The following is a 27,939-nucleotide window of genomic DNA, read 5'->3' on the forward strand; positions in this document are numbered from 1 at the left end:
ACAATTTTCAAAAAAATTACATTCATGTGTCAATGGTCTAAGAATTAACCCATAACAAGATAAAGATAATGATGGGACAATATATCCACAAGCTTTGAGCCCCATACTTTTACATCCCAAAAGTGATTGTTAAACCCTTCCCCTTTAAAGATTCACTGGGGCTCTGCTTCGATGGCAAGCTTTTGATGGAGTGGCAGCTTATAGCAGGGAAAAATTTGACTAGAATCCTGGAATTTTCAGAAAGTGGTGTATTTGATTGGATTGGGTGGAAAAGTTTAACCCCAAGATTATTCCTGTCAGGGCATTGTCTTTCCTACCTCAGCCTCTCCAAATCGGTGAAATTTTGAGGGAAATTTAAACCGGTCTATTATAATTGAGAGGTCTTAGCCATCAGCATCAACAACTCATCGTGAGGACTGGAGATGCCAGCAGGTCCATCGTAAAAGTTTGGTAACTCAGAATGAAGGATGGTCTCGTCAATAACATTGTCCTACAGATCTTGGCTAAATGGGAAAGGAAACATAATCTCTCATGTCTGATCTCTCTCTATGTAAAACCCTATTCATCTGTGACATGACCTTCTCGGACTGAGTTTTCCTCCTCCCACGGTGAAGGAGAATCCCTTTATCACGGATGATGGATATGGTGAGATGGGTACCATTATTACGAGGAGGGGATATTTTCGACAACGTGCAATAGAGATAGGTATTGATGGCGGTTAGATTCGGAGTGAACCTGGGTATAACAATTATCCAAGTACAAAGCATTATTAACAAAAGGGGAAGGATAAGACTACTAAGAGACAAACTTGCGGTGGGAAGAAACAAAAGATGCAAAACCATCCGAGACAGCATTGCCTTGACGGTGAATATGAACAAAGCTGATACATATAAACAAGGAACTAAGTCACCTGCAGTCATCGATAATAGGAGTTATTCAGGGGACTTCAGTGATTCTGCCAGCCAAAAGATCAATAATCATTTGAATCTCCTTCAAGAATGATATGAGTATATCATTTTTGAACTGCAGTCATCGATTTTGTTACTTGGATTGCTTCCTCCTCGTGTCTTTTTAGTTTCAGGTCTGCTTAGGATCTTATTAGAGGGCGTGGCACGATCAAAGCTTGGTTCTAGCTGATTTGGTTTAAGAAACACATCCCCCAGCACAACTTTAATGGAGGGTGTTCTCCCGTTGTCTCCCTTCCCATGTCTTTCTTCTCCAGTGCCAAATCCTAGTTTCTCCTTCTTATTGCCTATGTTGGAATGCATTTGATGACGTCGAGCATCTTTTACCGTTTCAGAGAGTGGTATGGATGAACATGACCTTTGCTGGGAGAAGTTGCTGTGATAAACTGATACTACAGTAAAGCTTGCATTTGAAGCTGCTATCTACCACATTTGGCTTAAACATAATCTTTGGAGATGGACTTCAAAGTCCAAATTCTTCCAACAGATTTGGGACACCATCCTTCGGTTTTCCCCTTCTCTTGTTTTGGCCCATGACTCCCTCTCTTTGTAAAGTGTCAAGGCGTTGTAAATTGTATTCATTTCTCTCTTCTTTGGTAACGAATTTTTTATTCATTAAAGAAGAAACATCCACTTCGTCATTAAGGAAAATTTTGAGCTCAAAGCAACAAGCACTAAATAAAAGGTCTACAATCACTACGGAAATACTTAAAACCGCTCCCACGAAACCACCCCCCCCCCCCTTAGCAACATTTTCCAAAAAAAAAAAAATGCATAAACGCAAACATTTCAAAATTGATTAAGAAGCAAAACTACAACTTAAGGAAAACAAACTCCTCAACTGCTGGTATTTCCCCGATTTTCTTCAGAGTCCCTTTGCTGGGTTCTTCATCTACACCAATTGCCATAACTGCTTGTTTTCGTGGAGCAATCCTCCCAACACTCATGAAGCTTACATTCACATTTTCTTCACCCAACACACTCCCCACCTTTCCAATCATCCCTGGTTGATCAACCTGCCTGCACAGTATGAGGCTGCCTTCTAAGCTCACATCCACTTCAAAAGATCCTACCCTTGTCAAATGGGGTATCCCATCCTTCACCTTTCCCTCCACTTTAATCTCTCCAGACTCTGAGATGGCACTGGCAAATTTTGATTCCACATTGGCAATTTGAACCTGGATGAACTCAAGTGGGCTCTCAGGTGAGCCATCGAGCAGGATCCGCTCTTCTGAAATCCGCAATCCTCTCTGCTTTGCAGTGAAATCAGCATTAACCAGATTGACAAATACACTGGATATAGGCTCGATCAGACCCTTGGTGATCATGGCACGGAGCAACCTAGTATCAAGATCATCAGGAGCTCTAGCAGATGCATATGTAACCTTCACTGATTTCACACCACTACCACCTGCTACCAACTGTACGGCAAGTCTGCCAAGTTTCTCTGCCAGTACAACAAATGGCGCAAGCTCTGATAAAACCTGTTGTTTAGAGAAGTGAGATACAAATTCCTCACAAGGCAATAGCATAAAGGATATTTACCACTCATACACAATGGTGCATGAAGGTATAAGTAACGAGCTAGAAAATTCTTTGTTTGACACGCACACGCACACGCACATGTATACGTACACAGTTCTAACAGATGAAGGAGACATTGGAAACTGCTCACCATATTCTCTCACCACTTAAAAAGGACATGATAAGTGTGATGGTTACAATCATCTGTTAGGGTTGGAAACACTAGACAATTTTGAACATAATTGTCACGGCGGTTAGGCGACCCAAGGCGGTGGAGAGGGTCAAAATTCAAGGCGACACCAACTAGGCGAACAAGGCGTCCGCCTAGGCCCAAGGCGTCCAAGTCGACCAAGGTGCCCGGACGCCTAGGCAACGCATTGACAACTATGATTTTGAACAACTGAATTTAGACAAGCTAAAATTAAACAGGTCGACATTTGTAAATTATGATTAAAAAAAATGTCGCCAACTTTTTCTATGCACTTTTTAGGAAATTAAGTTAGCAGGTTGTTTTTTTTTTTTTGGATGAATAAGTTAGCAGGTTGTTTTAACTCCTATAAGAACAACAAAACTTCTGTTGGATCTTGTTGATGCAGTAAAACAGACACAAAGCAAAGGTCTTGTAAAGTACCTCAGCAGGGACCATGGGTGCATTTACAGCAGTAGCAGCAAGTTCCCCTTTCAAGGCCCCGACAACAGCTTCAGCTATTTCAATGGCCACTCCTTCCTGATTATTGCAACAATATATCAAAAGATGGCATAACAAAAGAAATGAATGAAGTATAACAGTCAGCAGATGTCATGGTTGATAATAGCAGCGTACCTGAGCTTCCATAGTGCTGGCACCAAGATGTGGAGTCACAGTAACACTTTCATGGTGCACCAGCTTGCTGTCTTTTGATGGTGGCTCCACAGTGAAGACATCAAGAGCTGCCTGGATCAATAAGATGACAAATTATCCACTCTTTCTTCCATTTTTCTTATATAAAATGAGAACCATGGTCATAAGGTTTTGCAGAAGAAATGGAAAGAACCTGAGCAACAACACCAGCGTCCAATGCTCTCACAAGAGCCTCCTCGTCAATCACTCCACCACGAGCAACATTGACAATTCGAACTCCTTTCTTCATCTTTGCAAAAGCTTCATCATTGAAAATCTTTGATGTAGCAGGAGTAAGAGGCATGTGCAACGAGATGAAATGTGAAGTGGATAGAGCTTCATCAAAAGACACCAGCTCAACACCGATTGCACGAGCACGGTCCGCAGGGGCATATGGATCATGTGCAATAACATGCATACCCAGCCCCTTGGCACGCCGGGCAACCTCTGATCCCACCTTCCCAAATCCCATCACAGCAAGTGTTTTTCCAACAAGAGAAACACCAACATATTTGTTTCGTTGCCACTTGCCTGAGTTCACCAAAATAGCAAAAGCATAAGAGAGGTATTGGTATTTTTCTTATTACTTGATACCGAAGACCAAGATTCTGAAATAACACCTCTGTAAGATCACAACAAGTCAATTGCATCGCTAATATGGCTTGTTACAGATAAAAGGGCATGGAATCATGGATTTCAATTATCAACTACAAACCTTATTGCAGTTATTCTCAATAAACTTATTCCAGAGAACCATGCACAGTTTATCCCATCTATTCTGAGCTATATTTCTATAATAACATTGCTTCCCCCCCCCCCCCCCCAACCCTAAAAAGAAAAACAGAAAAGAATCTATTGAAAAGCTAAATCGGTGATAGATCATAGCATCTCTTTTCTATTCCAAATGCATATAACTGCCAAAGTATAACCTACTCTAAAAAAAAAATATGGGATGATGACTGAAGAGGATAAAACGCTCGACAAAATGCCTAAATGCAAGTTTATATATTTAAGTGTAAAAAGAAAAAATAGGAAGAGACGAGATACCGACCAGCCTTGACAGAGGCATCTGCCTGGGCAATATTGCGAGCCATAGAGGTGAGAAGGGAAATGCCATGCTCAGCAGCAGCAACAGTATTGGCGGTAGGGGCATTGACGACAAGACAGCCGTGCTCAGTCGCTGCCGACAGATCAACGTTATCGATGCCCACACCAGCGCGGCCAACCACTTTGAGCCGACCACCAGACGACTCGAACACTTCACGAGTGACTTTGGTAGCACTCCTAACGATCAAGGCGTCGCAGAGAGAGATCTTAGTGCAGAGCTCCTCCTGAGTCATGTTATAGGAGCAATCGATATTCGCAAAATCCTTCAAGAGGTTGAGCCCAGCCTCACCTAGCTTTTCCGCGACGAGGACCGTAGGTTTGGCATCCATCGCTAACACAACGAAGGAAGCCCTCCTCTGACCATGACGGTGAGGAACAGCGACGGTCACACTGAAGACGTTGGAGAGAGGAACATGCCATGAGAGAGACGATGGGTTTTTCTTCAGGGACGAAGCAGATAGAAGGTTTGAGGATGCAGCAGTCGCCATTACCCTCTTCAGATCTACACACACACACCCACTAGTGGTATTCTTCTTCTCCAAAATCCAAATAAATAGCTCTGAGATTAATTTTCTGTTTTTCCGAAATGAAATTAATTAACACTCACCAACCCAACCCTTTTTTTCCTATTTGTTTTTTGGTGGGAGTGTGAAATGGTATTGGTGGTGGTATTGGTTGGAAGATGATGCAAATAGGGCCAGGGGTGGTGGGCCCTGGGCCTGGATATCTCGTCTGGGGCCCATTCGTTGGTGGATATGCTTTTTTATTTCTATATCTTTGGTCCAAAGGTTGGTGGATATGTTGACATAAGAAAAAAGCCTCGTTTGATGGCAAACATAGTTTTAATCTGGTTTTAACTTGACAAACTCCGGTCCGACCAAATGATGGTCCAAAATATTAACCAAAGAACCACTTAAATACAATGGTTTAGGGGTTAGGTATCCATATTGTATCAGCCTATATACATATATCGGTATATGTATCTGTATCAATATTGATCAATATCAATACGATATCGAAATGTATAGGTTGATATGGTCGAAAAATACTATCAAGCGAAGCGTAGTGAGAAAGGAGGTAGCAAAACTACTAGACCATGGCTAAGTCTAGTACTTCTTGCTTATCATTGATTTCCAAGCATAATATGTAGTAGGGAGGGCCATTCTCGCAAGAGTTAGAGGCAGGCTAATAACAAGACTCTTGTAGATTGGCTAATACCTCTACATTCTACAATCTTAACGTCATCAAGCTTGCTAGCTTTCATTAAATAGCTTCAAGAAAATGTACAAAAATTGGATTTTGCTTTGTTTTTTTTTTTTTGATAAAGTAAGTTGGATTTTGCTAGTTGTAGCAAAGCTTCTATTGCTTGAACGTCTGTCCAAAAAAAGAAAAATACCACCAAATTTGACTCGCAACCCCATTCCCTTCCCAACACAGGACAAAAAGAAAGAAAGGAACAAAAAAAAACAGAGCAGCAGCCATGACAGCAAAAATGGAATGGTTTTAGTGAATTCATCGTTTGCCCAGTTAACATTTAGAATGTGACAATTATAGCTGATGTCAAACTCAAACAATTAGAGTGCGTTTGAGATTCAAGATTCTTATTCCCAATCTTGATTTATCTGGTTAATTGGTTAATCCCTTCAATGACATGTATCTCTATCAATGTTTTCAATGCCTAGTGTCCTTGTCTATAACAAGTATACTTGTATGCTAAAAAAGAGGGAAGAGGTAGAACCCCATTCGCTACCTAATCCAAATATCTTAAAATATTCAAGTGTTGGGATTCATTAATCTAATTAATGGTTATTATAATGTTATTGTTGTTATATAGATTAAATAAAATTAATATCATTAACTCCCCAAATTAGTAGATATTGTCACACCCCAGACCCGACCCCGAAAAGGCTCTAGTAAGTGACCCAGATACCCAATATCCAATCATCGGCCTCTAGGATCCAAATGCAGTAAATACACTTCATAAGCCCCGCAATAAAGATACATAATTAAATAAGATAAACAGAGTGCAACGGAAGATTCCTATTAACTCAAAAAGATTATATTTACAGGTATTTACAATTTTGTTTTCCCCATAACTTGGATTACATCCCGTACGCTACCCAACAGAACACACATAGAACCTACAGATATTTACAATGGATCTTTATCCACCAAAAGAATATTAAAAAAACATCAAAAAACAAAGAGAGTTCTCAATCCATCACATCACTCAGGGAAGAACACAGTAATCACACGCACAACCTAGACCATACCCCTCGGGGTCCATATCAGCATAGTCACCTTCACCATCATCTCTCGGTTCATAATAATCCTCTCCAACAACGTTATATCCACCTACATGATCATTTAAAAGAAGGAATTCCACAGAGTGAGTTCCACTGAGCCCAATGAATGAAGATAAACCATCTCTCGGCAGTTACAAAGCATATGATCCTAAATGCATGAGTTCAATTTTATCTTTTAACCACCTAACATTAGTAACTAAGTCCCTAAGCTTATGCTACAGTAACAACTCGGGAAAACATATACGGTTTCTTCCGCAACCTCAGTTGTTACCCTAGAGCTCGCTCAGGTCATGGCATCGCATATCACCCATTGGCAGATCCCGATAACCAAAGTCAACCCTACCTTGAGCAGATGACAACTCCTCAGCCAGTTGAGAGCTTTGACTACCCAACACCTGAACCCCTATTGGTAAGGGTCGTAGCATATGGAAGTGTCAAACTCTAACCACATGCTTTCTATATGACATAGTATGAGTTAAGTGGTGCCATCCGCATCTCATACTACAGGCCGCCATACACCTCATTTCCAAGTCGACTACGACATCTAGTCTAGCATTTTATTGACACGCTTTCCAACACATCATGATATCTCAATATTTTTCATTACCAATTCCATATATATTGACAAGAATAGAAAATGATTTAACATGCTCAATTGTATCAATATAATGTAAGATAAATTTCATATATGCATGCATGGCATTCAATATGCAATTAAAGAAACATTGCAAAAAATTCAATGCTTATCCCCACTCACCTTGACAAGTACATAGTCATTTGATCGAATTGGTTCTCAAGACGGTCGCAAATAGGCCTTGCCGATCAATCAGTTTTATCCTACAATTGATAAGTCATACGAGCATGTTAAATTATGTTTGAGTAGAGGTGGGATCCTAGGGTGCTCGTAGGGTTGGGTTAGGTTAGGTTTAAAACCCAAAACTGGCTTGATAGCAGCTCAGGTCGATGGGAGTGGTCGATCCTGACCGACCAGAGACATCGACTAGAGGGTTATAGTAGCTAAACTACAATTTTTCCTGAGAAATCATTCTCAGGTCGATGAGTGATCGACTAGAGACATCGACCTGACTCCATGGGTAGCAGAAGGAAAGGGTTTTTTTTTGGGGGGGGGGATTTAACATGGATTCACCCAAATGACCACATGAATGGTGTCTAATCAACCCAATTATGTAGTTACCATCCCAATTTAGTCAAGAATGATGGGGATTTGGTGATTTGAAGATGGGATCATCCATGCATGGGGGTTTGGGTTCTTAACATATGAATTCAGCCATACATGGCTGGAAATGGTTTTCAAAAGCTTCAATTTAGTATAAACAGTGGGAGATGGTTAGTAACTAGGTTAAAATGGAATTAGGTTCAGGTTATTGGGTTGAGATTAAACATGCATGCAAGAATTGGATTCCAATTTCATAATTTCTAAGTTAATCTCACATGTAGGTATGATAGATAATAGAATTCATGGTTTTAATCTGAAATGTACTAAGTTCTAAGTCTAGGAAAAGAGTTAGAAGAATGGAATTGGTTAGGTTGGGTTTAACTTGGAATTTTGGAAGCAATTAAATGGTTTCTCTCACTTTGGTTCTTTACACCTAAGCTCAAGTGGATGAGAATCCATGATTCAGTAAGGTTCATGGAAAAACATAAGAAATGAAGGAGAGAGTGAGGAAGATGAGGTCTCTTACCTAAATTTAGAAGTTTGGGCCTCACCTTCTTCTTCTTCTTTCATTCTTCTCTTTCTTCTCTTCCTTTTATTCTTCTTTTTTCTCCTCTTCCAACGTTTGCAATAGTGACATGGGTGATTAGATTTATGTTTGGTTTTTATAAAAGGATTTAGGGTCTTAACTGTACAAAACAGGCTATTTTTCTAATTCCTGTGTGCACGGGCCGATACGTGGATCCCACTTACCCACATTGTGGGGGAAACACTTCTACTAGGTATTTGGGACACGGCAACGAGATCCTCGACACCGGGCCCTGCACTCACGGGATAGGTATTTATTTTGTACAGCACTCGGGTCGATGGGAATGGTCGATCCAGCATCCACCTGAGTGATCAACCTGAGTGTGGTTCCTTGCTAAATCATTGTCGAATCACCCCCGGTTGTTGAAGTCTTCGCATAATAACTTCCCCAACATGATTCCCAAGTTTAATATATTAAGTTTATGGTTAGGGTTAGTCAATTAGGGGTACTTACCACGAGTTGTACATCTGGTGGTGGACCTTGCAGTTGCTTGGAGGGGGTATTCGCCTCCTCACTGGCAAGTAAAATTTCACTACCGAGGTTCCTTCTTCTTGATCAATTACCCAGTCAATACACCACAAGGTATTGGTGGTTATGACCTCGGGTTTCGGACCCACAATCAAGGTTCGGGTTAGAATTAGGTGCAGATGTAACAGATATCTACATGTTAATCTAATCAATTGCATATTAGTCCCTCCTCCAAACAATATCACACAATGGGCTTAGGACATGTAATATATCAATGGTTAGACCAAAATATTATTTAAATTGTTTAATAAAATTATATTAGAGGGAAAAAGAACAATGCTTGGTCACATGGCTCCTGTGCCTAGACACAAGGAGTGTGAAAATACCTCCCAACCCCTGCTGAAATAAAAAATCCCATCCATGTGGATGCCCGTGTGCACATTGTAATTGGCCCCTGCGTTGGTGTAAGGGCCACATGACCAAGGAGAAATCTCTTGCCCATTATATTATTAATAAAATTAGTTTTCAAAATAATTTGTAAACTCTTTACAAAATGGTTATTGGAATCAAATTTTCTTCCAATCATGCATAGACATTCTCTCTTCTCGATATTCCCTAGTAGGGCAATGGATGAGCATCTCTCTCCTTCCCAATTAAGCACCATGAATCCAGTACACCGATATATAATCAGAAAGACATCAACCATTGGTGTGCCAAAAACCCATGATGCATAACTGCAACGACAAGTACCTTTCAGGTCTAGTATCAATGAAATTCTACTAAAGAGAAATCCTGTGCTTCATCAATTGGCAGTTACACATGTAAGACTCTCGTGTGATCCTATACTATACACACAACGTATGTACAGTCACACTTGTGTCTTGGAATAATCATTCTGAAAAACACATAATGTGATGATCATATAAATAAGATGTCCAATCCTATTTCTAGTCGAGACCTATTTTAGGTGAAAACCTTAGGCCAATCACAACCCATCAATTATCATGCAACAACAATAACTCAACCTTATCCCAACTAAATGGGATTGGCGACAATGCAACATGAATCCTAGCAAAGACAAATGTTAGCAATAACAATAGAAGAAAAATAGCGACATAAAACAACAATAATCACCTAATCAATGCCCTCCAAACAGCTCTATACGAGGCCATACTTGAGACCAAGCCAAACCTATGCATGTCTATCCTCACTACATCTCCCAGGGTCATTATAGGCTTGCCCCTCTCTGTTTTAGTTCCTTCAATCTGAATCTAATCACTTCCTCGTATTGGTGCATCCCAAGGCCGACGTGCTTGCCCCTCTGTTTTAGTTCCTTCAATCTAAATCCAATCACTTCTTCATATTGGTGCATTGTAAGGCCTCCGTTGGACATGACCATGCCTGCCTCAAACGACTCTCTCAAAGCTTCTCATGAATAGGAGCTGCCATCAACACAACTCTAAATCGGTCATTCAATTCCTAACTTTATCTATCCTAGTCTTGGAATCTACCACAACAGCCCTTTCTTATAGGGCTACTCCCAACTTATCTAATATCCATCTCCTCCATCCTCATCTCCACCACAGTTAGGTTATCTACGTGCTGCTTCTTAACAGCCCAACACTCTGCACCATACATCATGTTTTGGAGTGTATTACACAACAACAATTAGGTGAGTATTGCTGTTTTACATCGTTGTTCTACTTCTACTATTATTGCTAACATTTGTCTTTGCTAGGATCCATGTCGCCGACCCCATTTAGTTAGGATAAGGATGAGTTGAAGGAACTAAAACAATACAAGGAAGTAGAAGAACAACAATATCATACCCCAACTAAATATGGTCAGCCACATGGACCCTAATACAACCCACTAACGAAACCTATAACTGACCAGTCCTATCCTTTAGATATTCCTTCCCTTATATTCTCTTTGGCCCAAATGATACTTTCAGAACATAATAAAACTATGCCAGCCTAGGAGTGATCATCTATGTGCCTGTCATTCAAGAAAATCCTACTAAAAAATTTCTGACCAGTGTCTACAAAACATGAATCTTTTGATATTGAAGCAAATTCCTAACAGAATGATCCCACTCTGCCTTGTTTCCTTCTTCCAGTTGCAGTCAGATTTTTTTTCTGAAATCAGTTTCCATTGCAATTAGAAAGACATGGATACACTGCACTTCACTTACTGTTGGGCTTTCCTCAACATAAAGAAGACATTTTAATGCATTTTTCAGACATTGTTAATGCATTTGCCAACACAATAAATAACTAATGTCATAGCAGAGATTATTCAATTCCTTATCTGTGCCCATCACTTTTTCAAGCTCAAGCACTATGGTGATTCTCTGACAATGATGGCCACATTTCAGAAATTCCGAAATCAATCCAAAACCCTCAGCAAAATGATACACAAAGAAAGCCAGTTGCTACAAAAATTCAGCAAACTCTAAGTGGTGTAAAGGTGAAGCCATGCTTAAATAGCATCACTTTCCACCCTCCACAGTTATCTTAAAGTGCTGGAAAGAATAGATACACCTGAAGGAAAGAGATCAGCTAATCATAAGATGAAGTAGTAAGGGCAGAAAAAAGAGAAAAAGTTTAGAGGACAATCAAAACTAAGTAGGTGCATGAGCTACTATCCCTGTCTTGCCATCCATGGGACTACATCAGTCACTGCTACATAGCCACACCAGAAATAAGAGGGCAAAATGGAAAGAGGGAGCTAGATTTTGACAACATGATACAATCAAAGTATCTTGATTCTTAAACACATGAATTATATCAATAACTAATGAGTGGAGACCCACTACAATGGACATCAGATGCATCAGATCTCCTATGCCTTGGAGACAATTTTGAACTGGCCGCACTATTAACCTCTAGAGTGAAGATATTTTTCCGCTTTTGAGTTTCTATCTTTGGCATTTCTTCTTCTGCCTCAAGAACGGGAGTCAAAGGCTTTGGATGACTCTGTTGCTGATTTATCATGGCTTGTGCTTCTGCCACCACTGATTCATTGTTATTAGTGGCATATAATATGCTCTGTACTGCACCAACAATCTGTAAAGAAGACATTATTTTCACAATTACCGTTATCATTAGCATAGTAATTTAATTTGCATTATTAAAAAAGGTGCAGAAAAAAATGGTTTAAAGAAACAAGGATGATGGACAGCACCGGTAAGTGCTCAATCTCAGGACACTGGCACAAAATTTCAATATCTCTCAATTTTGCAAAGTAGAAATCCCTCTCCTTCTCAAGGCTATCCACTGAGAGCTTCAGCTCTGTGATCTGTTGCATTAAACTCACTATTAGATTATATTCACACACATACACACGAACAGACAGGGAGGAAGAAGATTTTTTGCATTATCTCATGTCACCTGTTCATCGTAGGCAGGGTGTCCATTAAATGCAGCGACTCCATTAGAAGGAGGTCTTGTAGTCTTGATGGATGGATTAGAGGAGTCAACAGCAGAAGCATCGTTTCTTCTGCTGTTGTGAGAGGATTGAGTTTTGGTGGCAGCCGTTGAGGTCTTGGTTGAACCTTGTGTAGTTGCAGTCCTCTTGCTTGCTTCTTTTCCACCTTTGCAAGCCTCTCTCCTTTCCAGGGGATTATAACTGAAATGTCAAGAATGAAAGCATGAAAAATAAATGTGGGCTTTCCTACCAGTTCCGGACAGAGCAAATGGGTTATTATTATAGCGATTTGGTTCTCAGGAACCTTTCTTTCAGGTTGCAGACAGCACATAAAAGAAGCAATTTACATTATAATAACAAAGGAAACAATATGAAAAGAAGACAGGAAATGAGAATCAGGCAAACAAGCAGAACATCACACAGTCACACATTTCAAAACATTAAAGATATGGAAGCTATACAGAGGGCATGAGAGTTACTTGTACTGAAGTCCACCATTGACGGAGTCACAGTATCTCTTCATCCACTGCATGAACTCCAGATTATCAAGGGGCCTTCCCTTCACTAACTTGTTCACTTCAATGTGCTGAAGCTCAGAAAAGAGCAACATAAATCAGAAAGGAAACAAAATCTCACCAAAACCCTGAATCCATCACATTTCCCCCACAGAAAACAGAAACCAGAAATAGATAGATGCTCTACATCCACTAAACAAAAAGAAAATTAAATGTGAGAGACAGAACATAGAGCGAAAATCAATGGAACCTTTGTAATCTTGAGTTTATTGAAGACATCCTGAAGGACCTTGTAATTCTGGATCATCTCGTACTCATTCTTGGCATCAAAATTGACCTTATGCATAGGCACTACCGCTGGGTGGACGACATCCATCAGTTGGCACTGGATCGCACCAGATGCAGCCTGTGTGAAAATTGCTCACGGAATCAATAAAAAAATTCCTAAAAAACGACGAAATTTGCGAAACAAAAACAAAAGATGCATCCACCGTTCAAGAAGATCACAACGAATGAGATAAAAAGAAAGAAAACGGAAAATTCTTCTTCTGCGTTTGGTTATCCATTTCAGAACGGTTAGGGTTAGGGTTTGTATAGAAAATCTAACCTCTTCGACTTTAGAAAGATTGAGATGGAGGGTTGAGTTGATCCAGGAAAGGATTTCTGATCTCCCTACAAAGTAAGCAGAATCCATCATCCCGATGTTTGTCGCCATTTCTTACTTCTTCAGAAGTGTAATCCTCTTGCTTCTGAAAAAGGAGAGGAACAAACCCAGAGTGAGACAGAGGGGTTTGCTACTTTGCTTATTCGAAATAAGGGAGCGGGATGGGATTTTTTTATTACTTATTCGAGTATTTCAGTTTAAAGTTTCAAATGGTGCGGAGAGAGGCATATAGCCGTTGGAGAAAAGAAGACTGCTTGGTCCCGCTCCGCCCAGACACATGGTGGCGATGATGACCCAGACCCACATATTCGATGTTAATGCATGTGTTCCCGTTGGAGAGATCATGTGATCAAGTAACATTCTTTCTCCCATAGCTGTTAGATTGGACGTGAGATATTCGTTTTCTTTTTCTGTTGTGAGAAAAGGAGGATCTTTGGACCACCCAGAATTGGCCTTGCCCCGATATCTGAACGACCTCTTTTTCGCTTAATTTTGAAACCAAATACACTTAAAATTATGGTTTTAAGTTTTTCACTAACCTGTGGTGTGGTTCGTGTGCCTAAACACAGTATGACATGAAATTATGATTCAGATCCACTCAGGAGGGGCAGGGTGGTCATTGCATTACTTATACAATCGCTGGTAATGATACAAATTTAGATGGTGATTTATCTGACGCTTCTAAAAACCCATTATCTATTTACTATTTGGCCTTTTGGTAACACTTCAGAATTTGGTGTTTTTCTGTTCTACGGGCACAAAAAAATGGAATCTACCGTTTGGTAACACTGGTTTGTTTTTTTATGCTAGTAAAACAAACCGGGCAAAAAAAACAAAAAAAACAGCAAATGTAGAAACAAGGAAACCCTTGTTTTTTCACTTTTGAAACACCTCAATTGAAACAAAAGGTACGTTTTTTCAAATGTGTGCCCAATAAACTTGGACACCAGCGAGATACCCACTCTCCATTTGTGAAGATCTGAAGGGCTCCTCCACTCTTCTGCGACATCGCCACCCTCTGCTACTTTTAGGTAAATCATCTTCTTCTTCTTCTTGCTCTGTGCAACATCTTCTCCTTCTTCCTCTGCTTATCAGGTTCTTCTTCTTCGTCTGTGATATTCTTCTCCTTCTTCCTCTGCTCAGCTGCGTCTTCTTCGTCTGTGATGTTCTCCTCCTCCTTCCTTTGCTCAGCTTCTTCTTCTTCTTAGATTTTTTTGTTAAATAAACTCCACGAGACTGCTCTCATCTCCACGATCTCCCGAGCACCATCTTCTCCAGCCAAGTACATCGGTAAGCTCTTTTTGATTCACGCCCCTCTATATCTCTTTCTGATCTCTCTCCATCTCGGTAAGCTCCTCTTCTGATCTCGCTCCATCTCTCCCCCTTATATCTCTTTCTGATCTCTCTCCATCTTTACCCTAATCCTAGATTTTTATTTATTTTTTATATAAGTTTCATATTGAAATGGGTGTTTGTTGGGTTTTTTTTTTGGGGTAAATAAAAGATAGAGATGTGATCGCAATTGGGTTTATAGATTATACTCTGGTTTTTGTAGAAAACCCAAAAAAATCAGGACTTTGAGAGGCTCTTCCCCAGTGATTGAAGCTCGAGTTCACAATTTCTGACCTCCCACACACCGATCCAAGCTGCACAGGTAAAAGCCCTCTCTATGATCCATTTGAAATAAATTATTTTCTCGTTTTTGTACCATCTCTTTGAATTGTAAAACCTAGTTGTTGGTTTATGTTGGTGTATCTGTGGTTGTCAATGAAATTACTATCCCATCGTAGATTCAAATTTAAGATGTTTCTGGATATGTATTTTTCAATCAAACTTGTAGACCTAGTAGCATATAGGTTCTGGTTAGGTTCTGGTTCTGTTTCTCATTAACTGTATGAGGATGCGACCATAAACAATTAGTCGTATTTTTCAAAATGTATTGGTTGCAATGCGGAGGTTGGCTAAGGAGAAGATCAGACCACCAAATTTTAATCGAGTACCCAAAGAGATTGAACACAATTCCAAATGCTATCCGTATTTTAAGGTAAACTTGTATAGTATATATATGCTCAAATTCCAGACATTGCTTCTTATATTGATATGTAATTTTTTCTTTCACTTTTTCATTTTGCTTCTGTCTTAGGATTGCATTGGTACCATAGATGGTACTCACATTTATGCGATAGTCCCACAGAAAGATCAAATCCGATATAGAAATCGAAAGGGGATCACTACACAAAATGTAATGTGTGTATGTAGTTTTGACATGCGATTCACATTTGTATATATGGGATGGGAAGGAAGTGCAAATGATTGCAGAGTCTTTGAAGCAGCAATGAGCAATTCAGATTTAAATTTTCCTCATCCACCTCCAGGTATTTTTTATGAACCATTTCAGTCATACACAATACATTTGTGTATATTGTGTAATAATATAAATACTTCTACTTGTAGAGAAGTATTATGTTGTCGATTCCGGGTATGCAAGTCAAACCGGATATCTAACACCATTTAGAGGTGAGAGGTACCATCTACCAGACTACAAGGGGTATAGGAGAAGATCAATAACAGCAAAGGAATTATTCAATTATAGGCATTCATCTTTTAGGAATGTAATTGAACGTACATTTGGAGTTTTGAAGAACAAATTCAAGTTGTTAAGACAAATGAATGGTTTCTCTACATCATATTATATGACAGGATATCTTGAAGGTAGGATTAAAGGGGCAGAGGAAAATATGAAGAGCTTGAAAGACGTTCTTAGTGCTATGAAGAAGTTGGAGTCAAACGAGAAAGAAGATTAATGCAATTCATGTGATTTTGTAATAAATTGAAAATACTTTTTAAAGATTTTTTGGAATATTTTCTAATTTTAAAAATAATGTTTTTTTTTCTTAGGTTTTAAATTGTTGTATGTAATGCACCTCCGGATATTGTCATATGGTGGATGTATTCTTAAATTTTTAATTTTAAGTAAGTTTAGTCAAGTAATGGCATTTTTGTAATAATTTATTAGTTTGGTAAAAGGTTTTTCAGAACAGATTTTACCAAATAGATTTGTGTTGTTTTTCTGTTCTAAAAATATTTCTGTAACAAGTTTACCAAACAACATTTTATCATCCAGAAACATGTTTCCAGCAAAGAAACAGAAAAAAATGATAAAAGTAAAAAACACCTGTTCTGAAACAGAAGTATTACCAAACGGACCCTTAAAATTATGGTTTTCAGTTTTTCACTAACCTGTGGTGTGGTTCCTGTGCGTAAACAAAGTATCACATGAAATTATGATTCAGATTCACTCAAGAGGGGCAGGGTGGTCATGGAAAATTATCACCCCCAGTTTGTTGATCGGCCCAGTTCCCTAGTTCCTCTAATAGGGGGATGGTGGACCCCACTCGGGCAGAGTGTTTGGGCATGGGTAGAGAGGTCATTTCAGCCCCTCTTTATTAGAGGAACTGGGAAACTGAGCCGGGCAGCCAACTGGAGGTGATAAAGATCCGGGTGGTCATTGCGTTACCTATACAATCGCTGGTAATGATACAAATTTTGACGGTGATTTATCTGACGCTTCTTAAAACCCATTATCTATTTACTATTTGTCCTTTGAGTCGATTTATTTTCCCACAAATTATATTTACCCCTAAAAGAACGAAAGCCTGCAACTTCCCTGCGGAAATCTCCTCTCGTTTAGGTACGAACCCACACATATCTCTATCCACTCTGCAAACTCACCCTAATCTATCTATCCACTCTGCGCAAGCCTATCCTCATTCCACAACTGGCAGTTGATTAACTTGCACTTGCTTCTTGGAGAACAGTTCTTGATGGAGTCCGTTCTGCCGTCTTGTCCAGTGCGGTGAAGCGCAAGATTTTCTTGAAAACCATAATAAGGTATGACATATCTCACCTTCTCTGCCTTCTCTCCAGGCTTCTTACTGTGTTAATTTCTAGGGCAAATTTGTATGCAATTGCAGTCCGTGAATATGTAATCTTCTTCTTCATAGTGACTAATACAATTCAGAAAAATACAATTCAAAGTGACTAATGGCCATTAACCACTTTGCTATCCTTCAATAGAAACAAATGGTTCGATTTACATAATTTAATGATTTAGAATGGCATTTGAACCAAGCAACCTTTCCTTTGGAAGCACTATCCTCGAGCCTTCAAAACAGATAAAAGGTTGCCACATTTGACTCCTCTCGAAAAGAAGCATAGGTCGAGATTGAAACATTGACAGAGGATTTTAATTTGTCTTGTTATGTACTTTCAGATATGTCTTCTCTTAATCATTTTCAGATTCATTAACTCCCACACCACGCCCTCCCACTTACTAATCCCCACAGGGAAGCTTCATGAATCATTAAACCTAGATTGGCCCCTAGCTTTGCCTAATTATTTTTTAAGTGAATTTCCATTATGTTCGAGTATCTCGATTCCCTTAATCAAAATATGCCAATGCGGCCCATTGCAAATGCTTTTCACTGTTTCACTTGACCATAATTTTATTGTCATTTTCATTGTATTATTCTATGGAGTCGAGGAAGTAAAAATGTCCTCTAATTCAAATGGTAATAAGCTTATAATAAACTCCAATCTGGGTAAGATGTCTCTAAATCAAATGGTAATAAGCCTATCATCAATTCCAATCGGGATTGATTTTAGTGGTCAAAGATATATTTGCAAGAACACATCTCTATTATATTGGATTATATTGTACCAGGTGTATAGCAAAGTACAGAGCACTGATTATTCTAGCACAAGACACAAGTATTTACTTCTAAGTAAAGAAACTAATGCCTAGATTAAAATTATGATTATTGTGGGGCATTGATTCATAAACACACTTTGGAGAAGGTGGGGAAAATACTAAATATTTCTGTACTGTAATCTCTTCCTTTGGATAGTGATATTTCTTCTGGTTATTTACATTTAACCCTTGGAAACTAGCATTGTACACTTTTCTTAGTGCTTTCAGTTTTGTGATGTTTTCTTTTAAGGTTCGTATGTTAAGTGTTTAATTGAAGTGATTAAATTTTCCAAAATCATATCCCCTCTTTATCTTCTTATTTTCTCCAATCAAAATCCAAGTTCTTGCGTCCTTTTGGTTTTTATTTCTAGATCTCATATCAATCGGTTGCTGTGTTTCTGTATTGATTATCTTCTGGTTGCTGTTCTGAGTGTCCATCCAAATCCTGAATCGATTTCTGAAATAAAGATTGAAATCTGTCCATCCGCATCTTGAGCTTTAGATTCTGTGTATTGGCCATTTTTTATTAATGGTCAAACTGTTTGGGAGTTTTTGCTTTGTTCTTGCTGCTGCCTGAAGCCTCTTGTAGCTTCCTCTGCTTCATTCTGCTAATAAATTTGTTATCACAAAAAAAAAGGGGTAGTGTCCTGCATAAACTTAGAATGAAATGTATCTTATGTTGATTTTGTGCTTTTTTTTTGTTTGCTACTAATATTAATTCTGTACTAATGTATGTTAAAAAACATGATTCATCTTATGTTCTCAGTAATTTCCCATATCATTTACCTGGATTGCATATTCATCAACAAATCATTAATATTCACCAGTGATGCAACACCGAATCAGGCTGCATGTGATATGATGGCAAAACAAATATGGATTGTGATAAAGATCTGAAATGGGTGGGGAAATTATTATTAAATGAAGAAAGGTCTAACTTTTTTTCTCACAGAATATCAAGCATTAGGTATCGTTTGGTTTGTGAAATGAGTTCAAACAAAAGTGCTTCCTGGCTTTAACCAAATTCGATAAATGAACCCAGAAATCTTAATCCCCTAACAAGGGACCCATTTACATTGGCCGAGCAAGCTTGATTTGTGGAACACAGCTGGAACAGGTAGTCAGTAATCTGCTCTTTAACCTGAGATGTCCTATTACATGTGAATATAAAATGAATTGAGTGCAGCACTGGAACTCTTTCCATGCTACTCTTTCTGATGCAGATTCATCACCAAAATAAGCTTGTTTTATTAGGAATATGTCTAGGGTTGGGTTATATACATGTTGGGCCTTTGATCCTCTGGGATGTCTATGTAGTAGGTCACTTTTATGGACCTAAAGTATGGGTAATAGGGTTGCATACGGGATTAGCTTGCACAAATGTAGTGTCATTAAGGTAAGAAAGAACAATTAATGGGTGGGCTGCAGAAGTTTTTGCACTCTTTAAACAGCTGCAGGAGGATGGGCTGGAACCATGGTGAGAAGATAGAGGTTCTGGTGCAAAACAGAGAATCTTTGTTCACAGGTTAGGAAATCCATATACCTAATTTTTAATATTACTTCGACTGCAGCATACACCCCCTTCCCTCTCCCCTTTTTCTTTTTTGGTTGCAAATAACACCCCCCCCCCTCCATAGTTCATGTTAACTTAGGTACTCTATTATTATTGGGATTGGTTGTTGATCATAATAGGGACACTCCCCCTATCATGGTCAACAACCAATCCTAATAATAATAGGATACCTAACTTAACACTCCCCCTAGAACTTGTCATTTTCTGGTGAGATACCTGATTGGTTAGACCAGATGTTTCTGTCAGGTAATCTATCTATCCAGGGATGGAGAATTTGGTGGTTATTCCCTTCAAGTTTGATGGTGATTGCTGGACCATTTTCATTCACTCTACTATTCCTTTCGACGGATGCATTCCTGCTATTAAACCTGTGATGTGATGTTTGCACAGCTACTAATACTTTTTGTTACAGGCCCAAGATTTCCAACAACAGGGGACCAAGATGAGGAGGAAAATAGGGATACAGAATATGAAGATAAAGTTGATTGTTTTGGATATTATTATTATTACTTTGATCCTCATCATAATTTCTCAGAATGGCACGGCTTTAAATGATGCGTTGTTAGTTGGGACATGATGTGGTATGGCTGCTGTCCATGTTTACCAATAGAATTTATTAATTCCTTGCTTGCTTTGAATTGTATTAACCTGATAAACCTCAGTGAAAGCAAGTAAACTAATGATGAAACACATTAATACTGGTGAGCAACACTCCAAATCATAAGAAAGAAATAGGTAATTAAAACCATTAGCCCCAGACACACACTGCTATATTGTGCCATATTTATCACTTCAGAAATGTCTGGTTTTTAAATATTGAGAGAAGAATTTTCTTTCTTACTCCAATGTGCACCTTCACCATTTCACAACTATTTGTGGAAGACTTATTCACATGGTCCCGTGTTCAGCGGCCTCTCAACGTGGCCCAACTAACTGATTTCATTCAATCTCTAGTGAATGCTGAATTTGGAGTAATTGTTTTTGGTTCCCCCTAATGTAGTCCTAGGTAGGAGTAATCCCACTAGGAACTAGGGTAATAGGATCTCTTAACAAGGCTGGCCGATTGGGACAGCTTAGGCTAATTAGGGCAGAATTAGGGTTATGGTTAGGGTTTCGACTTAGGGTTTTATTTGGTAATGATGTGCAGAATTTTACGAGTCTAATGGTATAAGTTGGATCAAATTTGGTTGAGGTTGGAATTCTAGGGTTTTCGGTAGGATGCGTTATGAAAATGGACTGTTTGTAAGATCTAGGGTTTAGGGGCAGATTTTAGGAAAGAGGTTTATAGGGTATTAATGGGCAGGTCTAGGGGGTTATTTTGGTATAAAGAAGTTAGGGTTTGGATGAGTTACAAAATTCTGCAATTTAGGGCAGAATTGGATTTAGGGTTTTAGGGTTTTAATGGATCTATGAATTAATGGAAGGGGTGATAATAGGAGTAGATGGAGCTTAGGTTAGAGGATTAGAAGAAGAAGGTTAAATGCTGAATTAATAAACTACTTACTTGAAAGATTAAATCTTCAATGGTAGCAGCTTTGAAGAACTAGAAGAAGGACCTCCCGATCTACAAGATGCAAGGAGTCGATCGGAGTCCACCAATCCCTTCACCTTGATATTACCCACAAGGTAGCCTTGATATTACTCACAAGGTTCACTCAACAGAGCAGAGCAGCAACTATGGCAGCAAACAAAAGCTTTTCATTAATCAAATTCGTCTACGATACTGGCCTCCCTTACAAACTTATATAGAAGACTCAAAAATAGACTTAGACACTAAAAAGGAATGACCTAACCTTATCCCTAACCTATTAGGCAACTTAAACTGACTAGGAAACTCAAATAGACTCAAAATAGAGTCCTAATGACTTAAAACAACTTAAACTACTTAAAATAAAGAAGATTCCCTAGTAGCCAATAGGATATAAGAACCTCTTAGCCAATAGGATCACTTCACTTAAATTAGACCAATTGAACCAATTGGATGCAACCAATTTAAACCGGTTCAATTAAAAATACAAAATAAAAACTAAGCATTGGGCTAATCCCGTATGCAACCTATATACCCCTATTTCAGGCCCACTAAAGTGGCCTAATACATAGAAAACCCTTGGGAACAAAGGCCCAACATATATATATCCCAACCCTACACTTATTCCCAATGAAACAATCCCTATTTGATGATGAATCTGCATCACCCCCTTATTGCTTCTGTTTAATGCCCACCCCCCTCTTGCACTGATAAACTACTAACTGGTATCAAATGTGATGAAAAAACTCTGCAGTTACACTGCAAATTATTCCTAAGCTTGTACATATTGAGTGGACCTATAAAGGTGGAGTTGCTTTCACTATGGATGTAGGAGCATTTGAACTAGTGTATCTTAAATTCCAATTCTATAGCTAGACGTGTGAATGCCTTCAATAACCCCCTTTTTTGTTGTAGGTATTTTAGAATCAGATTGGTTGGGGAAAGAAAGGAAGCAGCAACCTGATAGGATTCTCTGAGTTTTACCAGATTCAACAGGTCAGTCTTCTTTTAATCCTACCTTGCAATCTCCTATTTTTTATCTACTTTCCAGCCAGCCTCTAGTTAATATATGTCTTCAATGTTCTGTTTTGAGTGTTAATTTATGGATGGAAGTCCTTTTTATTTCCTTATAGATTGGCTGGCTAAATGCTATCAAAGAAAGGCAAGAAGAGTTTGTTGGCAACATGAGTTCTAGGGAGTTTGTTGATACTATCACAAGGGACTGGCTAGGGAGTCGTGTCTTTGTGTTTACTCCAAAAGGAGAGGTAGGAAATATATTGGATAGCATCACACACGCATGGGTACACATTTACTAATATAAGAGATATTATGATGCCAAGTTTCTAATTGTTGTTTACCCCATAGGTCAAACAGAAAAAAAACTTACCTAAGTAGCTCTCTTAGTTACTGTTTTTGTCACCTCTCCCTTTTTAATCATATATTATATGCTTATATGATACAAATTGAGATTGGCAATAAAATGGTTGCTGGGAAGGTTGTCTTCTGGCCTTTCAATTGTCTCTCTTTGTTACCTCGCCCTTTTTAATCATGAGTTACTGCATGACTTATTATGATGCAGGTCAATAGCAATCTCGTCTCTCCATGCATGTACTTGCAAATGCTGAAATTGTGAAGTAATTACTTACAATGTTAGTATATGCCTTATTCTCATAATTGCTTCTGATTCATTTTTAGAAACACCTTTTAGCTTTCAATTACGTTATTGTTCATATCGTTTGTGCTTCTCATAATGATCATGTTACTGTAATATTTTTGTTTCATGGTTGCCTCATGACCAAGGTATCGAAAATCAGATCGGGATCGGTCTTGGCTGATACCGATTCGGATCGCCCTAAATTGGTCGGATCAGACGAAATTGCCCTTGATTTTTAAATAAATATTGGTTTTTATTACTTTTTTACCCTTGAGTTGACCAGTGGATTGGTATCGAATTGGTCAATATTTGGGATCAACCTCAGCTGATACCGATCTGATCTGGGCGAATCGATTTGAGACTATGAATGATGCTCATGATAAGCATGCATGAGAACAATGTTGAGCTTTCATGGTCCATCTTTACAGGTCCATGTAGAGACTCGATCCATTGAAATGGACAATATTGAGAGAAGGATATTCAAACTCATTGTTCAGTGTAGAATCATAGAACTTTTTATGGTAGTAGCAACAATCAAACATTATTCAAAGTTGAGAGATGGATTTTGTTTCTTTTTTAGAAAATCTCGTACAAGAATATTCTGGATACATTTACAAGAATGATCATTTTTTCGAAAATTGTAAACATTTAATGGAAAATAGAGAGAAAAAAAAAATCAATATCTTTTATCGGAGGTAGTAGGCCTAAAAGATAAGAGAAAAAACTTTAGAGGCCGTAGTAAACTACCCCCTAAAAGATAAGACAAAAAGCTTTAAATGCTGTAGTAAAAACTAAGCGTATTAAACGGTCCTGTTTGGTTTGGTTTAGCTTGGTTAGCATGCTTACGTATAGAAATCGAATCATTTTTTAAATGGTTTCACGGTCCGATTTGGTCTTGGTTAAACAGTTTTATTATGTTTTTTTACAATTTTTTATTCAAATGGCTTCTTCCCCTTTTAGTATTTCATTGAATTGGATGTAAATTTAAAGTTAAATTGAATTGTTTATTGTTTTATATATATATATATATATATATATATATATATATATATATATATATATATATATATATATTTTAAATGTAAGATTATAGTTGTTTATTGTTTACTGTTTATTCTAACCATAAATGACTTAACTTATTATGTATATATTAAATGCTTTAGTTAAATGGTTTATTGTCGGTATAAACTGTTCGGTTTGGTTTAAACCATTTAACTAAACGATCTCCACTTTGAAACCAAAATCAAATCAGTTATTAAACGGTTTCGATTAGTTTTGAAACCCTTGTAAACCAACTCTAATATTAACAACTAAAAGCATCAAATGGTAGTAAAACAGTGAAATCATTAAAGGTTAATTATTACAACTGCATCTAAAAGAATTTTTTTTCATCACTCAATTCGGTATTAGCAAGGGGAGAATTCTTAAACTGCCACTACCAGACCCACACACCCGTTTACATTAATTGCCTCACTCTCTAAGAAATTTAACTGAAAACATGAAGAGCCAGGTTTTTTTTGTTCCAAATTTCCAATGTTAATGGATATTAATACAATGTTACAGCCATGATAGGAACACAGTCAACACACAGACATGCACACACTCACTAAAACCAATCCTATTCCATCCTATCTCTGTCAATTCCCTCACTGCTATTCAGTGTTTAATTAGTAAATTAAGGTTCTATGCCCATGAATTTTAAAAAAAAATAAAAGAACTCTGTCCAGGAGTTTGGCTCCTCTGCCTAGACATATGATGAGGTAAAATGACCGCCCACCTGCATGGAAAGCTGAAATTCAATCCTACTGATGTTTCCTTGCGCACTCCTATCTACCCTCGCCCTGATAAGCCTGAATCTTGGACAGAGAATGCATTCCCATTTAAAAATAGAAGAAAACACATCATCTCCTTTCCTCATTCTCCTTAATTAATAATGATGTGAGGAGGAAGGCATTTTGTCGAGCACTTGGAGCGCTTCCTTCATGGAGGGTCTCTTTTGAGGTAGCATGGACGTACAAGCAAACCCTAGCTTAAAACATGCCAGCAGAGCTTCCGCCTTGTCTTCCACGTCGGCTCGAATACCCACATCAGCCATCCGGAGCACCCGGTTATTGTCTTCAACAGCCGCAGATGACCTGGTATTCCACTGAACCAATTCTCTTTCCGAGAGCATCTTCCCAGTGAGCAACTCAAGTAAGATTACACCGAAGGAGTAGACGTCCCACTTGGGGTTGGGCTTTAGGTTCTTTAGGGACTCGGGCGCCAGGTATATGGAGGCGCCGCCCAGGGAGCTGGTACTGGGGCTAGCCCCCGTTGACAGTTGCTGTTGCTGCTCTTGTAAGCTGTCTCTGGACATCATGGACCTCTTGCTCCCGAACCCGAATTGCCTGGCCGACCCACCTGATTTGTAGCTGTTGTCTCCTAACCACACCAGCCTCTCCAACCCGAAATCCACGATTATGGGCTCCATATCAGCACCCAAGAGAATGTTACTGGGCTTCAGATTCCCGTGGACGTGTTTCTTGTCGTGGAGATACACCAGCCCTCTTCCCACTCCTCTTGCTATCTTAAGCCTCATTTCCCACGGTAACTGATACGGTGACGAACCCGGTTTCCCTATACACAAATCGCGCATTTTAGCAAAACAAAAGCCTTTTACTAACGTACTCAGAGAGAGAGAGAGAGAGATGGAGAGCTTACTGGAACAGGCGTTGGCGAGGCTGCCGTTAGGGACGTAGTCGTAGATGATGAGCTTCTCGTCGGAACCCCAGAAGAACCCTCTGATGCGAACCAGGTTAGGGTGTCGGAGCTTGGCGATCTGCCTGATCTGATTCTCGAAGTCCTTGAACTTCTCAAGGCCGCTATCTCCGATCCTCCGCACCGCCAGCGTCGTTCCATCTTCCAGTACTGCCTTGTACACAATGCTCGACCCTGTCGCTCCCAGTATATAAGCCGAAGCTTTCAGCAGAGTCTCCAGTTCCAGCTCCGTTTCTCCGTCTACCGTCACAAGAGTCCCACCTTTCTGTTGATGCTTCTGTTGCTCATCGTAGCTCACTTGTTCCTCTTCGTCTTCCTCACTGCCCGTTGTTTCCGACGTGTCTTCTTCACTAGTGCCTTTCTTTCTTAAACATGACCAAGCCAGCCCTTTTGTATCCGTCGATGAGGACGGGTCGTCGTTTCCTTCCTCTTCAAACGCCTTCTTCTCTCCGGCCCCTGTGACGCTCACTTTCCTTTTCTTCTTCAATTGGTAAACGTACAACAAAATCATGGACAGTATCCCTATTCCCGCCAAATCCCCTACAACGATGCCCACTATCGCTCCTGGTCTAAGCCCGCTCTGCCCCTGCTGTTGAGTGCCTTGAGTACCATTCGTCGTATTCCCGGCCGACCCAGTTACAGGTGTTGAGTCTATGGGCTTAGGCATCACTGCAATTGCCGGAGTAGAGGTGGCATTGGATTCATTTGGGGGAGTAGAGAGAGAAGGAATTGAACACGGTTTCTTAAGCGGTTTCCCACACAGATCAGGGTTCCCAGCGAAAGACTCCGACTTCTGATCAAGAAAAACTCCGGATTCCGGGATTTCTCCGGTTAGGTTATTGAAAGAGAGGTCAAGAGTAGCATTGGCTGGGATTCCCTTGGCAAAGTCCGGCGGTATCGCTCCGGAGAGTCTATTGTAGGAGAGATTGAAGTACCATACCTTATCTCCACCGAAATTTTGAGGCAATGATCCGTTGACAAGGTTGGACGACAGATCGAGAACTTCTAGGGCTTGAAACCCACTGGGCACACTGCCAGAGAAGTAATTGCTGCTAAGGGAGAGAACGGTGAGATTTGCAAGAGTATGGAGATTGTCAGGGATCTTCCCCGCCAAGGCATTGCCGGATAAGTTGAGAAATTCAAGGCTCTTAAGTCCAGCAACGGACTCCGGCAACGAACCGGAAATAACATTGTTGGAGAGGGCAAGTGATTGAAGCTCAGAAGCATTGAACAGAGAGGCAGGTAGTGTCCCATTAAGTGAATTATTGGAGAGATCGAGATGACGAAGGTGTTCTATCATGCCCAGTTCAGTCGGAACCGAACCCAGAAGCTGACTGTTTGGGAGAGCCAAGCTGATGACGCGAAGCAGATCGCCGGCGCCGGCAGTCCCGATTCCTGTGCACATAACTCCGTTCCATGAGCAGGGAGTAACGTCGTCGTAGTTCCAGCTAGCTAACACTGACAGAGGATCACTGAGAACAGAGTACTTGAAGGAAAGTAAAAGAATTCCGTCAGTACTGAGCCCAAGAGACCGAACCAGAAGAAGAAGGAGAGCAGTAAATCTCCACCACAAACGACGGAGACCACTGCTACCGGAACTCATGCTTTCTCCCAATGATGCATCATATCGTCAACATCTGGAGAAGAAGAAAAGGGAAGAAAGACTCAGTAAAGCAGAGACAGGAGACAGTAAAGGGAGGGATAATATCTAAAACTCTATCAAGCTTTTGGTGACCAAATCAATATAGAAAAATTTACAAGAAAAGAAAAAATGGGACCGAGATTCATGATCTCATAGTTAGGGGGTGGATGGGAAGAAAAAATAAATAAATGAGAGAGAGAGAGAGAGTACAAAGGATCAGAAACCGAATCTCATCCTGCAACAGGACACCGAGGCGAGTTAGTAGGATGGCCTTCCACTAGATAACATAACATAGAATTTTCACGGTTACAGTTTCTTCCAATTCAAGTTTTGAGTTTTAGTCGCTTTCCCGTCATTCCAGGTGTGAAAGGGAAGTCGCAGGAAAGGAAAAAAAAGGAGGAAAGAAAGCAAAGG

General features: G+C 39.5%; 3 protein-coding genes and 1 long non-coding RNA gene across 5 annotated transcripts; 1 reads left to right on the forward strand and 3 right to left on the reverse strand.

Moving 5' to 3' along the window:
- Positions 1–1,725: 1,725 nt before the first annotated feature.
- On the reverse strand, positions 1,726–4,991 carry LOC122662181 (D-3-phosphoglycerate dehydrogenase 1, chloroplastic-like). Its single transcript, XM_043857751.1, has 5 exons — positions 4,421–4,991; positions 3,524–3,900; positions 3,313–3,423; positions 3,121–3,216; positions 1,726–2,449 (listed from the first exon to the last, which is right to left on the reverse strand). Exons 1-5 carry the CDS (start codon positions 4,962–4,964, stop codon positions 1,778–1,780), a joined length of 1,800 nt encoding a protein of 599 aa, XP_043713686.1. The 5' UTR covers positions 4,965–4,991; the 3' UTR covers positions 1,726–1,777.
- Positions 4,992–11,520: 6,529 nt separating this feature from the next.
- LOC122661144 (microtubule-associated protein RP/EB family member 1C-like) lies at positions 11,521–13,672 on the reverse strand. 2 transcript variants are annotated; one of them, XM_043856468.1, is made up of 7 exons: positions 13,565–13,672; positions 13,208–13,363; positions 12,922–13,028; positions 12,406–12,643; positions 12,200–12,313; positions 11,759–12,081; positions 11,521–11,556 (listed from the first exon to the last, which is right to left on the reverse strand). In XM_043856468.1, the coding sequence occupies exons 1-6, from the start codon at positions 13,670–13,672 to the stop codon at positions 11,803–11,805; spliced, it is 1,002 nt and encodes a 333-aa protein (XP_043712403.1). In that variant the 3' UTR covers positions 11,521–11,556; positions 11,759–11,802. The 2 variants fall into 2 exon arrangements, with proteins under 2 accessions (XP_043712403.1, XP_043712402.1); XM_043856467.1 differs by lacking the exon at positions 11,521–11,556 and having other exon boundaries at positions 11,650–12,081.
- Positions 13,673–15,763: 2,091 nt separating this feature from the next.
- On the forward strand, positions 15,764–16,259 carry LOC122660848. The gene is made up of 2 exons (XR_006332794.1): positions 15,764–15,996; positions 16,076–16,259. It is a non-coding gene; the product is annotated as an uncharacterized LOC122660848 (long non-coding RNA).
- An 8,789-nt stretch (positions 16,260–25,048) lies between these two features.
- LOC122662638 (probable LRR receptor-like serine/threonine-protein kinase At4g37250) lies at positions 25,049–27,564 on the reverse strand. Its single transcript, XM_043858332.1, has 2 exons — positions 25,827–27,564; positions 25,049–25,742 (listed from the first exon to the last, which is right to left on the reverse strand). The coding sequence occupies exons 1-2, from the start codon at positions 27,484–27,486 to the stop codon at positions 25,054–25,056; spliced, it is 2,349 nt and encodes a 782-aa protein (XP_043714267.1). The 5' UTR covers positions 27,487–27,564; the 3' UTR covers positions 25,049–25,053.
- Between the last annotated feature and the right edge of the window lie 375 nt (positions 27,565–27,939).

The sequence above is a fragment of the Telopea speciosissima genome, chromosome 5 (genome assembly GCF_018873765.1).
Source record: "Telopea speciosissima isolate NSW1024214 ecotype Mountain lineage chromosome 5, Tspe_v1, whole genome shotgun sequence".
In the NCBI taxonomy this organism is placed as follows: domain Eukaryota; kingdom Viridiplantae; phylum Streptophyta; class Magnoliopsida; order Proteales; family Proteaceae; genus Telopea; species Telopea speciosissima.

Coding starts and splice junctions, on each gene's coding strand:
- LOC122662181 (XM_043857751.1), bottom strand. CDS start 4,964: ATGGCGACTGCTGCATCCTCAAACCTTCTATCTGCTTCGTCCCTGAAG. Junction 3,901..4,420: donor AGATGCCTCTGTCAAGGCTG/GTCGGTATCTCG, acceptor TGGTGAACTCAG/GCAAGTGGCAACGAAACAAA. Junction 3,217..3,312: donor CCAGCACTATGGAAGCTCAG/GTACGCTGCTAT, acceptor TGCAATAATCAG/GAAGGAGTGGCCATTGAAAT.
- LOC122661144 (XM_043856468.1), bottom strand. CDS start 13,672: ATGGCGACAAACATCGGGATGATGGATTCTGCTTACTTTGTAGGGAGA. Junction 12,644..12,921: donor AATGGTGGACTTCAGTACAA/GTAACTCTCATG, acceptor TTGACATTTCAG/TTATAATCCCCTGGAAAGGA. Junction 12,314..12,405: donor ACCCTGCCTACGATGAACAG/GTGACATGAGAT, acceptor TTAATGCAACAG/ATCACAGAGCTGAAGCTCTC.
- LOC122662638 (XM_043858332.1), bottom strand. CDS start 27,486: ATGAGTTCCGGTAGCAGTGGTCTCCGTCGTTTGTGGTGGAGATTTACT. Junction 25,743..25,826: donor CCTCGCCAACGCCTGTTCCA/GTAAGCTCTCCA, acceptor ATTTGTGTATAG/GGAAACCGGGTTCGTCACCG.